At 43.3% G+C, this 12751-nt stretch overlaps 1 protein-coding gene across 1 annotated transcript in view; it reads left to right on the forward strand.

The window, feature by feature from the left end:
- Positions 1 to 7144: 7144 nt before the first annotated feature.
- zbtb46 (zinc finger and BTB domain containing 46) overlaps positions 7145 to 12751 on the forward strand; it is a gene marked incomplete at both ends in the record, with an annotated part of 40847 nt that continues 35240 nt past the window's right edge. Inside the window, 2 exons of the mRNA XM_080497537.1 lie at positions 7145 to 7330; positions 7491 to 8430. Of these exons, the coding sequence (XP_080353663.1) occupies positions 7145 to 7330; positions 7491 to 8430 (1126 nt within the window). The remainder of the gene's footprint in view (positions 7331 to 7490; positions 8431 to 12751) is intronic.

Below are 12751 nucleotides of genomic sequence, written 5' to 3' on the forward strand. Positions count from 1 at the left end.
TTTCTATCGTCCGTCTCTATCGTTGTAGCCTTGCCGTGCCTGTGATTGTGCTCTACCACTTTTCTCTCTGGTTATTCCATGTGCTTTATCGCCGTCATTCAGCTCGACTCTTTTTTTCTTCCTCTTCCTCTTCTCTCTTTCGACTTTTTACCTCGTTCATGTCCTCAACCTGTATACAAAATGACCTTTGGCGATCCTCATATTTTCAAGTGTTCGGCGATCATCTGTAGCATTTGTCACGCTCCCAGTTTTATATTCAAAATCAAAGTCGTAAACCTTGAAATCTAAAAGAACTTTTTCGGCTTTGTTTCAGTTGAGAGAGCTGTAGGTTTGACTCTGGAAAGTGATGGCTGCCCTCTGCGTGCTGCTGTGTGTTTGAAGAACAGTGCCCCGATTGTCCAGCTAAAAAACTCTTTTTAAATCATTCTATCCTTGCGAGTAGTACGTTTATTTTATCCACTTCTTTTCCGAGCGATACACAGCAAAAGGTGTCTTAAAACAGATCAAATTCATGCATGGTTCTATTTCGATTAACACATCATGTCATTGAGTTTCTCAAATATCAACAGCATAATTTGTTTAAAGCATTTTCCATAGACAATGAATGCAGTGATTTGCACGTCACTACTAGAAAGCAAGTAAAAAAAAAAGAAGAAGAAATATATTGCTTTTGTAGCTTAACTGATAAAGAAACATTGATGCTGAAGGCATGCGATGGTTGATTACATGAGAGCCAGCTCTTGGCTGTTTAGTCCTCCTCCGTCCTCGCATTCGTTCGCTTCTTCAATCTCTGGACAGGTTTTACTGCGTCCTCCCTGCTGACTTTCAAAGCGTGTGCCAAGATAACGGTGGGGACGCTAAAAGGAGGGAAATCGCTGCTGATATAGTTTGCTTTCATGTTGAAATGAAACCAACTGATCACGTATCAGTAAAGATGTGAGAGATTCATTACACCTCGACGCTGAAGTCAAACTCTTGCGTAAGTGATAAGATAATCGTTCACATATATTCACATATATAGCAATTTCCGGGCCATTTACCAGACCCTCAAAGAGCTTTGTAATGTTATACTGCATATCCTAACATATGTCACACATCCTGGAATGAATATTTGTCTCAATGCATGTTTTACTTTGCCCATTTATTAATTTAGTATTCAATAAGTGTTAACCAAAACAAAATCACTCTTTTCTTTTCAATACTACTACTTCAGTCGCGTTCAACTTATGACTGTAATATCTGACTACACCTTACTCAGGTCCTGCTTGATCATTATGTTATGATGGTATTAAAATTAGTATAAGAGAGTTTTACTCTGTCATTGTACCACCAGTATAAAACATTACCAGGCTTCCTCTCTCAATAGGATTAGAAATAGTGAAAGAATTGATATACTGAAGTAGAAATTAAAGTTGTGTGTGGAAATATAAAAATTGCACCATCACGGTGGCTTTGAATATTTGCAATGCACTTATGAAAATATTATAGAGTGAACTGAAACTTTCAACCCAGAGATTATTAAAGGGTATTTCTACAGTTCAAGACTGTAATGGCAATGTGAAAACAAATCCCAACATGAAAATTACAAAATGCATCTGTTGTAAAATGGCTAATAGTTCACCAGACACTGATAAAATCCCTATATTGTACATTTCTCCATTTCTAGTTTGAAAGAGGAACTTGCTTCATCCTTCTTTGAAGATTGTGCATATGTTGAGTACTAGCACACCCCCCAAAAAAGTACAGAAAAAGTACTTTAAATATGATTTTTGAGATACACTGGATTAAATTGAAATTAATAAAAAAGGATCAATCAGGTGCTGTAACAGTAAATAAGAGATGCTTTGCTCGAGCAGAGATAATTAATACTATAAAAAATAGCACTTATGTCCATAATTAGCATTTTCCAAGTATTTCATTCAATTTACGAGTAAACATGGAGCGCAATGCACATGTGGGCTGGGCTAATGTCAAGACCAGAAGGAATATTTGAAAATCTAATCAGGTGCAATGATTTCATCACTTTTGGAGTGGAGTAGCCTTTGGAGAAAAAAACTGTTTCGCAGCCTTAATTTTTGAACGAGGGCATCAATTCCAGAGCCAAATAACAATCATTTAAATGTCCTTATGACTGAGGCACACAGCTGGAGAACATTTTCAGTGAGATTTTCACAACCAGTTGCTTATTTGAAAGCATGCTGCGCCCATATATGAAACCCAAGGGATTTTTGCAAAGATGTTACATGAACAAAAATCTCATCTGTGCTTTGCAAACTTATATTTGAAAAACAAAACAAAACATCTGTTTCACTTTAAATTTTGTTCATTTCACTTCAATTTGTAATTTTTGTTAATGGCTTTATTTGTTTGACAACTCAATCGGGGGACTGTGTGAACTCCGTGTGTCCCTCAGTTTGACATGCCGAACTCATGTTATCAAATAATGAGCAGAAATTGTTACATTTGTGCAGCAGAAGGCCACAATTTGAATGTGGAGTGATTAGCTGAGGGTGGCAGTTTTGCAAGCAGCACACTGGCCACTTAATGATAATTTTCCCTGACCAACTGAAAATCCCTTAATTCAAAATAAATATAAACGCAACAGTATGAGACTGCCCAGATAGTGCACAGGCGCTCATAAAGGAAGCCAGTTAAAGCTGGTACCTTGTGCGGAGAATGCTAATGAGGAGAGAATCTGAGGACACCGGAGACAAAGTGTACCTCCATACGAGGAAATATGTTGTGTAATCACGTATTGCACATGTGAAAACATCTTCGACCGGTGTGATGTGCGAACACATCCGCGGAGTTTTGGCGGCGGGTGAATGCCGCGAAAGCTTCGTGCTAAATCTCGTACAAACAAAGATCGGCTCGGCTTTGATCCAGAAGGACCTTGCGCTCCGTCTGCGCTTTGTCCTGCGTGGTCAAGGAGGATGAGGAGTAGCTCGGAGGGACAGGCTGCATTAAGAGAAACACAAGAAGGAGGAAGCCCCATTCTCTCACTCCATCACACGTCTCATCTCCTTAGTTGTCTGGCTGGGCCTAAAGTGACTTTGCTGTGATGTGACCAGGACAAACCGGCTGTGATGCCATGACGGCTCCGCTAAGCGTGTGAACGTGGGTGTTTTTAGCTTGTGTTTGTGTGTTTGGGGACAGGGAATGGGTGCGTGTGTGTTTAGAGGGGAATGGGGGCTCTTCTGTATGTGTGTGTGTGCGTGTGTATGTGTGTGTGTGTGTGTGTTCTTGAATAAAGGAGGGGTTAAGGAGGACAGTCACTTTTGATTTGTCCTCAGAAGGGTGACAGGGACTCGGAGCTCTGGTGGCATGCTTTACTGAAACAATCGTCTCTGACCACAAATAAGAGCTCAAATACTGTCAGCCTGCCTCCTGATGACTTTTTCCTTGCTTTTTTGCTTTTTTTTCTTCTTGCAGTACAATTTCATAGAGGGATGAAAAGCTTTTTTTTTTTTTTCCCTGCTGTGTGACATCCTGAAAGCAGGCTTTAGTTTCTGTAGCCTTGGTGAGAGTGCTAATGCTTTGGATGAGACACAAAAGTCACTGCCTCTCTCTCTCTCTCGCTGTGGTTGATTGTTTGACAAGTTCATTTTGCCTTACTTTGCCATCTCATGTCAAGTATATATTTTTTGGGGAAAAAAAGAGAAGTGCTGTAAATCAAGGCTATGCTTACATGACTTTTTATCCTGCCATTGGTCTTTGGGGGGGGGGGGGGGGGGGGGTTATGTATCCCAGTAGGGGCAGATTGTGATTGGTTCCTCTGGAAAAAAAGAGTCTGTAACTGGAGGGAATTGGACATGTTGAAATTAAACAAGCCAATTAGGCAAGCAAAGAGCTTAGAGGTCAAAATGCACTCCATAAAAGCTCCTCTTCTCTACCGAACTACTAACTCAGTATGTCTGCGAGTTTGTTGAAGCAATAAATCTGATTAGACCTCTCTCTCTCTCTCTCTCTCTCTCCCTCTCTCGCTCTCTCTCTCTCTTTCCCTCGTTCTCTCCGATCCCGCTGTTGTTTTACCCTCCACTGATCATTGTTTTTGTTAAATTTAAGGCACCATTTACCATGTCTTTGAGTGCAGTCCCAGCCACACACTCTCGCCACATTCACACAAGCTCACCTAATGAGATTTTTGTTAATGCTTCTTGAGAAACTTGGTGCCTGTGAGAGAGTGCAGCACGCTGCTGCGAGATTATCTTTTGTTTTTGGACTTCAGAATATGAAAAGAAAACATTGGTTTGGTTTCAATTCTTCATTAACAGGGTGTTTACTTGAGTAGTAAATCAAATGAAATCACAAAATAATATCTCTAAAATCCGTAATCATAAAAATCCACCTTAGTTTTTTAATCAAAAGTCTGATATATCTTCATAGTATCGTCACAGTCTACTTTCCATTACGTTGGAGACGGATGCAATTTTGTTAGAAAATGCTTTCGCTTGAACTGAAACTAATTATTTTCGTCATTCACTAATGTGTTGGTAAAAAAAAAATAAAAGGTAAATTAAACATTTGTGAACAAATGCCTTCTACAGTCTTCCAGAGTCCAAGGTAAAATCTGAAAACCTTCCTTTATCCAATCAGCATGTAGAAACAAGAGTTTCAGGTAATGACAAAGAAAAATAGGCTGTAATCAGCGTCTAAGTACATCACATGAAATTCAATTTACGTCAAAAGAAGCTGAACATTTTGGAGATGAATAACTTAACAGGTAACAGCGGAGGTCAGTGGGGTTTCTGGAGTTTGGATGAAGTCTTTTTTTTTTGCCTTTTTAATCAAGAGATTGTCATTGTTGCCACCCGACTTTGAAAAACGGGAACAGCGGTGGAAACACACCACCTCAAATACAACACTTGAGCAATGGCAGCGTTGCCCCAGCTCTTGATTCGGTATAGGTCGCTTTCTTCCACCGCTTCCTCTGACCTACCGCACGTCTCAAATGGGAACTGCTGACCGGTGTGCACTGTACACTGACCCTTTATTTCACCGTCCACACAGGCTGGAAAAAAACAGGAATAGGAATGGCAGGAATATGTCTCAGCCAATAAATGACTCCTTTTGTGTTTTATGTGGCTCTGAGAGGGAGCCTATCTTATAGACCAGGCTATACAATTGAATGTGCCAGTGGCCCTGAGAGAAGAAGAGCAGAGAGAGGAGGAGCAGAGCCACTGTGTCTTTAAAGCCGCTCAGTTTGTCTCCAAAGGTGAGAGGTGAAGACATTCAATACCTCTATCAGAGCAATGCAGAAAGGAAAGAATATCTCAAGGTTAGACTGCCAATAGATTTTTTTGAAATGTGTGAGCTGGAGGATAAAAACACTTGCGTCAAAACTTGCCTTTTGAAACTCTGAGGGACACTGTTATTCCACATTCATACCCAAGTTTCCTCCTCCTCACAGTTTTCTCTTTGACTTGAAGAAACACCAATCAGCATGAAAGGTTTTGAGGTAGCCACGCATTGATTGACTTCTGCTCCTCCGCTCTCGGGGCTTCAGGAGTCGTCACCATCACTCCGTCCTCTTGTCCACCGCCGTTCACGGGAGGTGTGTTTGTCCAAGTGGACGTGGGAGACACTGTGGATTTATCTGATCTTACAAGCCATCAGGTTGAGCAGAGCTTTGCTAAACATGACCTGAAGTGTGCCGGCCCCCGAGCAAACGCTGCTGTCACCTTGGCCAACCCGAGCTGTCATCTTTCAGGATGGCCCACGAGAGCTGACAGCTGTGGCGTTCCCAAAACAAATCACTGCTGCGTTTGGTAACACTCTGCGTCCCCGCGATTCAGCCCTCACTGAGACAAGAGCAGGAGCGGCGGCTGCTAATGCTCCGGCTAATGTACTGCCTGAGTGTGCGTGCCTCCGTCTTGCTCTTCTTCTGCAATGAGTGTGCATGTTTGTGTTTGCTCCGGCTTATGTGGTTTCGCTTTGTTTTCATTACCACTTCTTTGCATGGTTCAACATGTTCATGGCTCCTTCTGGAGTCCCCGAAGTCTTTAGCGTCCCTGCACCATGGATGTCCTCCAGATACGTTTTATCTACACTCCAGCAAAACCCAACACTCACCTCAGATGCCAATATTTAGTAACCCGAGAGTATCAAATAAGACAAAGAGCTCGATCGGGTAATATTGCAAACATTTGAAAATGAGCTATTGTGTGTTTTTGCGACAGTAATGAAGTGGCGCAGTAATCCTATCACACCGTCGTGAATCAATGGAAACTGAAAGCTGGATCTCATTCACTGACAGCTGAACAGCTCCACAAATTGTCATTAAGGGTCCTCTCTCTGTAGTTTTGAGAAAAACTTTGTGTTCATAACCCAGACTGAACCGTGCGAGATCTGAAACACTGAGGTGAAGGTTCAAGAGTGAGTTTTCGTCTTAACTAGACAGCTGATTGAATATTCACAGTGGAAACCAGATGAAAAAAAAAAAATAACAAGAAACTGAGGCAGGGTGTTTATTGATAAATGTAATGGTAAAGTGGTTCATACTAAATTATGTTTTTTTTCTCCATCCAAACTGGCTTGTGATAGTGTTACAGTTTTTAACTGACATTTTTAATAAGCTCTCTCTCTCTCTCTCTCTCTCTCTCTCTCTCTCTCTCTCTCTCTCTCTCTCTCTCTCTCTCTCTCTCTCTCATACACACACACACACAAATGAACCTGTCAGACACGGTTTAAACACAGATTTCTGACTATTTGTTACCGGGCTGTTTTTAGACATCAAACTACAGCAGTTGAGATGTGGTTTCCATTGATGTCATTGTTTTCATGTCACAGTCATTACTGACATATCCTTACCCTGGCTCATCTTTAAAGGAGTGGTTCAGTTCAATTCCCTTTTTTTTTTCTCCCAGCTACGTTAAAATAAAATCAAGGGTTTGCATTGAGCTATCAGCCATAAATATATTAATTTAAAGGAGAAATATCTGAATATGTTGGAGTCGATTTCATCTCTACATTTCTCCTGCAGAAGGTTTTTAAAACCGAAACAATCTTATGTCGCCGTTGAAGATTTAATGATCCTCACAAAGTGTTGACTCGCGGAAAAACAGCATTTTAAGTTGATTGATCGTGTGTTTTCATTCATTTCCCGACAGATGTTTGGAGGAGAGGCTTTTGTTCAGCTACACAGATGAACAACAGGAAGGAGGACATGGAGATCTCTTCTCACTACCGTCAGCTCCTCAGAGAGCTCAACGAGCAGAGACAGCACGGCATCCTCTGTGATGCCTGTGTCATTGTGGATGGGAAGATCTTCAAGGCCCATAAGAACGTCCTCCTGGGCTCCTCACGCTACTTCAAGACTCTTTACTGCCAGGTACTCTCACTGGAAGACAAAGTCAGAGACTCACTCCTGTGCTTGTCTTCTCACGCTGATAAATGAGTGTCAGAAGTCGTGTTTGGATTTATTTCCATTCAGCTTGAGTTAACTGAGAAGAAAGCAATGCTGTAAATGCCCTTACGTCTTCTCTTCGCAGGTGAAAAAAGGGGCGGAGCCTCACCACCAGACTACTGTCACTCATCTGGACATTGTCACTGCAACAGGCTTCAAAGCCATCTTGGACTTCATGTACTCGGCACATCTCGCCCTCACCAGTAAGAACGTGATCGAGGTCATGTCGGCTGCCAGCTACCTGCAAATGACAGACATTGTCCAGGCGTGCCACAGTTTCATCAAGGCTGCGCTGGACATCAGCATTCGCACCGAGATGGCCGACGAGCTGGCCGACTTCGAAATGGGAGCTGTCGCTGCCGCCGGCCTCAGTGGAGGTGCGGGAGTCGGAGGGGGTGGGGGAGCAGTGGGTATCACAGGAGCAGGGGGTGTTGCAGGAGCGGGTTTGGGAGGGGGAGGGGGAGGGATAGTGGGCATGGCTTCTGAAGCCCTGGCCTCCATCATGTCTGGTCGCAGCACCTCCCCTTGGCTTGCGCGTCGCACCAGCCCGGCCAACTCTTCCGGGGATTCGGCCATCGCCAGCTGCCACGAGGGAGGCAGCACGTATGGGAAGGAGGACCAAGAACCCCCCAAGAGCCACGAGAGCCAGGAAGAAACCTGTCACGACTCCCAGCCCGCCTGGCCACATGACTACAGACCTGTCACCGTCAAAGAGGAACAGGTGTCCCCCGCCTCCTCCTCGCATCCACGGGACACTCCCAGGGGGGCCGCTCAGAGCCAGGGGGAGCCGGGGTCTAGGGGGGCTGGTGGAGGAGGCGGAGAAGGGCCATGGCAACCCCTGTCTGGGTCTGGACGGAGGAAGAACAGAAAAAACAAGGACACAGTCAGACACATTACCCAGCAGGCTGAGAGGAACTGGGACCGAGAGCGGGACAGGGAGCGGGACAGGGACAGTAGGCCTGGATCTCCTCTGCCGTCCATGCTGGCTGTAGCTGGATGGAGCTACAATGGGCAGGAAATCCCAGGTAAGGATGCCAAAGCCCTCACTCACCTTCAAATGTCTGCGGAAGGTCCGACTCCAAGAAACCATGTGCTTTCAAAACATCATTTTAACAGTGGATTTGGTTGTTAGATTATCAGTTTAATGTCCCAACAGCAGGTGGAATCAACTTGGACTTGCTTTCCAAATTGTTACGGTGGAGGAGGGCCAAAAGAAAGCCATTTTATCCTGGAAAGGACTTTGCATGCTGATTTGATATCTTTGAGCTCTTACAGTTTCCTGGACTTGGTACAGTTTTGTAATGCTGGCTCCTACTTACTTATTTATTCAGTCATGTAATTAGTGAATGACTGGTGAGATAACAAGATTAGATTGGCTCAGTGGGTGAAAGTGTCATCTCAACACCTATCTCTAATAAAACCTTTTTTTGTCCTTTAAAAGACACCTGCTGACCAGCAGGACCACAGCTACAAGAGATCAGTCAAGTTGCTCTGTTGACTTTCTGCTGATCGCAATACAGCACTTAACAATTTAATACAGTAGAGCAATGCTGAACACTCTGAATGGCTAATGCATGTCAGTCATCCGCATAGTTTACTACTTTAAAATGACCTCTTTTCCTCCTCCGGGGTTGAGATTAGCGAGCTTGTCCACTAACGTGTTAGGACTAAGATGATTATCTCAAATCTTGGAGGTGTGAGGTGAAGCCTGGGTAAATGCAGATGGATAATACAACCCTCTCCTTACTGCAGTTTATGTAAGCCGCACTCCCACATAAACAAGCAAACTGGTGAACACATATTTATTTAGTGAAATCCTCTCTTGATCCTCAGCCTTGCAGAATTGCTTAGTGAATTCCTTTACACCAAAACTTATACATGAAAAAGTTACCTGTGTGTGTTTGCGTGGAGGTGTCTGTAAGTGTGTGTATTGTGGGGCCCAAGGCGTCGATAGGTAGATCATTAAAAGTAAGAGAAGCTAATCCTGGGCGCATTAAGGGAGTTGGCTGTGAAATGGGCACACGCGTCGCACAGCGAAAGAAAACAGGATAATTGAATTGACCTGGGTCACTGCACGGATTACCAGCGCGTCCTCGCCATCCCAGGCTCCTCCCCCTCTCTCTGGGGTTTTAGGGAAGGACCTTCTGGAAAGGGCGAGAGGAGGGAAAAGGAAGAGCGAGTGGCAGATGAGAGGGGGTAATGAGAAGGAAGGGAAACAGAGAGACAAAAAAGAAATGCGGATTGGACAGAGCATCCGTTTGGCCGTACGACGGTTTGCCTGCTTAACTCTTAAGAGTTCCACGTAGTGAGATTTAGTGACCTGCAGTCAGACCTTATTACGCCGCACAAGTACATCTTGTCTGGCGATTCAGAATCACACACAGACATGAAAGCGTGCACCCGCGCTCAGTAAATGGCACCAACTGAACCACACAGGCGAGTTTGATGGTTTTGACTGTGAAAGAAGTCCAGAGAGTTTTTTATCTTCACTAAAGGTTCGAGGAAGTTTAATGTTGCTGGTGTGACTCGCCTGGTGCTTAACTAAAGAAAACCTTCATCCAGGTCCTTATGGTATTCAGTCAGGACTGGGCTCAAACTCTCTGTGTGTCGTTTTTGCTGTCGGTGGGGTCTGTGTTGCTCGGTAAAGGGGGGGTTGTTAAACAGCTTCAGTGGTGTGAGAGCGCAGGCTGGGAGTGGTGTTTTTGTTATGGGAGCGCTCTTCTTCATCTGTCATGTAGTGTCTATAAATCCTTTTATGGAGGCCAAGTCAGAAATACACAAGATGTTTATGGACTCGTGAGAGTTAGTGGACTTAAGTCTTAATCCTTTTTAAATCCAGGATTTTGTCACCTGTAGTCAAAGATCTAAATTAGATGTACAAGCATACTGAAGGCCAAAGCGTTCGGAGTGGATGTACACATGGCACCTTTGTGAGCATGTCAAAGTGCATTATGAGAAACTTTGTCACTGCTTGACACAGAAAAAAGAGTGAGCGCATAAAAATAACATCAGTTTCAACTTGAATATAAAATAATTACCACAGATAAACAAGTGGCATCAAATGTATCGCTGGTCATTTAGAAAAGTCATGCTGTATTATTTCGTCATCAGTAATGACTGTGGCAGGTGGAGCCTAATGAGATAAGGTGTGTGAACCCTGCTGGCCATGGCCACAAACAGATCACGTGATCTGCATCTTTGATTTGACAAAGGTTTTTACCCCGGATGCCCTTCCTGATCCGGTCTGAGCAGTTAAGGCTTGAGGGCTTTGCTGAGGGACCCACAATGGCGATTTCAACCAACCGAACGTTTGGTTACAATTTGCTTCCCTCATCTCACCGCTGTGCCGAATAAAAGGTGTAGTTCCCAAATCAAGCATTCCTTATTTTTAAATAATTGCTGATGTGCACCATGAGCTGATCCAACGATCCTCTATACCATTGTGACAACTGAGGGTTACAACGAGCTGGAGCTGATCCCAGCTTATAGTGCTGCAAAAGGCCGGGACCCACGGTCGGATCACCAGAACATACAGTATCAGGACAAACGTCTTAACAACTACAACCAGTTCAGTAATACACCCGGGTCGTACGCACGTACATCTAGACTGTGAGAAGAAAAACAGAAGTATCCATAAGACAAACGTGCAAACTCAACTTCGGGCCCGGAATCGAAGCATTAATAATCCCGCAGTGAGGCGAGAGTCCTAATCAACTCTACCATCGGCATTTCAATTAAACCCCAGATAATAAATCGTAATATAAAAAAAAAAAAAAAAACCACCAAAAAAAAAAACTGAGGAACATCGCAACGCTTTCCAGCAGGACTCTGCGATGTTTGCTTGTTAAATGATTGAAATGATCAAAATAGGTGTGTTGTGTGTTTGTTGACAGACCAGGACATCATTTTCACAGCAAACACTTGCGAGTCGTCCCAGCAGGAAAAGCTAAGGTGTAAATAATAACAATGATGCTGGCCTCATCCCGTCAAGTGCCCCGGCAATCCAGGCCAGTAGGTAAAGCTTACCACTCTCATCCGTGTGCCTCCTCGCCACATATGAAGAAGATCTGAGCAAACGAGTCATGAAGCGTTTGCTTTCAGGTAGCGCTTCACTGGCAGTAAGTTTAGGAGCTGTTAGCTCGTCGTGGGGCTGTTGTTCCATGAGGTCCAGTTGCTGGTGTTTCCACGAAGGGATATGGTAGGTATTAAGGAGAAAGGGCACCTTCAGTCTGAGATTAGCTTAATTGCTTCATTCTTTATTGATGAGAAGTGCCGAGACTCTCCCTCTCTTTCCCTCTCCCTCATTCATCTGTAATCAGTGCCCATGCTTTGCTATTAGAAATGCTTATGACATACAACACAGGGGCTGCCTGACCAAGGCTTTCGCTGGATTACTCTGTAATATAAGGATAATATATGGCTGTGTAAAGGCTCAGTGTATTAGTGCACGCTCATTCCGAAGCATCTGTATAAAAATGCCATGTGCCCATGTTGACACTAACAGCTGCAGGAATTAGGATTTGTTTTCTTCAGATCCCCTTCCCTTGCAAACATCTGCTATGTTCACTTGGTGTCATTATTGAGGCCACTAAGCACTCAACATCCTATTCTGTCTGTCGCTCACGCTTGATCTCCCCGTTCCTGAGACTCACCTTGTATGCAGACACAAATGTTTGAAATCTTACACGTGAAGCTGTGAAAATAAATCAGCACAGCCTGCTTTTCACTGAACACATGTGTATATTCTCTCCGCACAATACTATATTAAAGGTGACATTTTTGTGAGTGAGAGCGAGAGAGAGAGAGAGAGTTTTAAATAGTCTGTACTTCTCCTGCCTGCTTATGTCCTGAACCTTTAATTAATTATCTGAAATTATTTTTAGTTTGGCCCCCGCTGCTTCTTCCAGACCTGGATTGAAACACTCTTCCAAATCAAAGAACCAGTATTTTGAATATGAGAAGTCCATTTTTTTTTCTCCCAACAATGCATTATATTTTCTGTTTGATACCTCATAACAGCCTCTCTGCGTGTGAATTAGCCCGTGCTGACATGATGACTCAATTAGTCAGTTGGTGGATTAACATAAAATCAATTGGCAACAATTTATAAAGCACATTTTTCCAATGGATGCTGGTTCCAGTGTCTCAAATGATAATATATTCAGGATCTTTTTTTGTGTGTTTGTTCTGGCTTGTTTAGTCATTAAATATTGGTGCATCTCAAAATATTACAACACAAAAGTAAAAGAATTCTAATAATTGAATGCACACATAAACACTTCCATATGTTTAGGTTTATTATACATTATTAACAAATTAACTATCAAAAAAATCTTTAGCATTTTT

This window comes from Blennius ocellaris, assembly GCF_963422515.1.
Source record: "Blennius ocellaris genome assembly, chromosome: 5".
In the NCBI taxonomy this organism is placed as follows: domain Eukaryota; kingdom Metazoa; phylum Chordata; class Actinopteri; order Blenniiformes; family Blenniidae; genus Blennius; species Blennius ocellaris.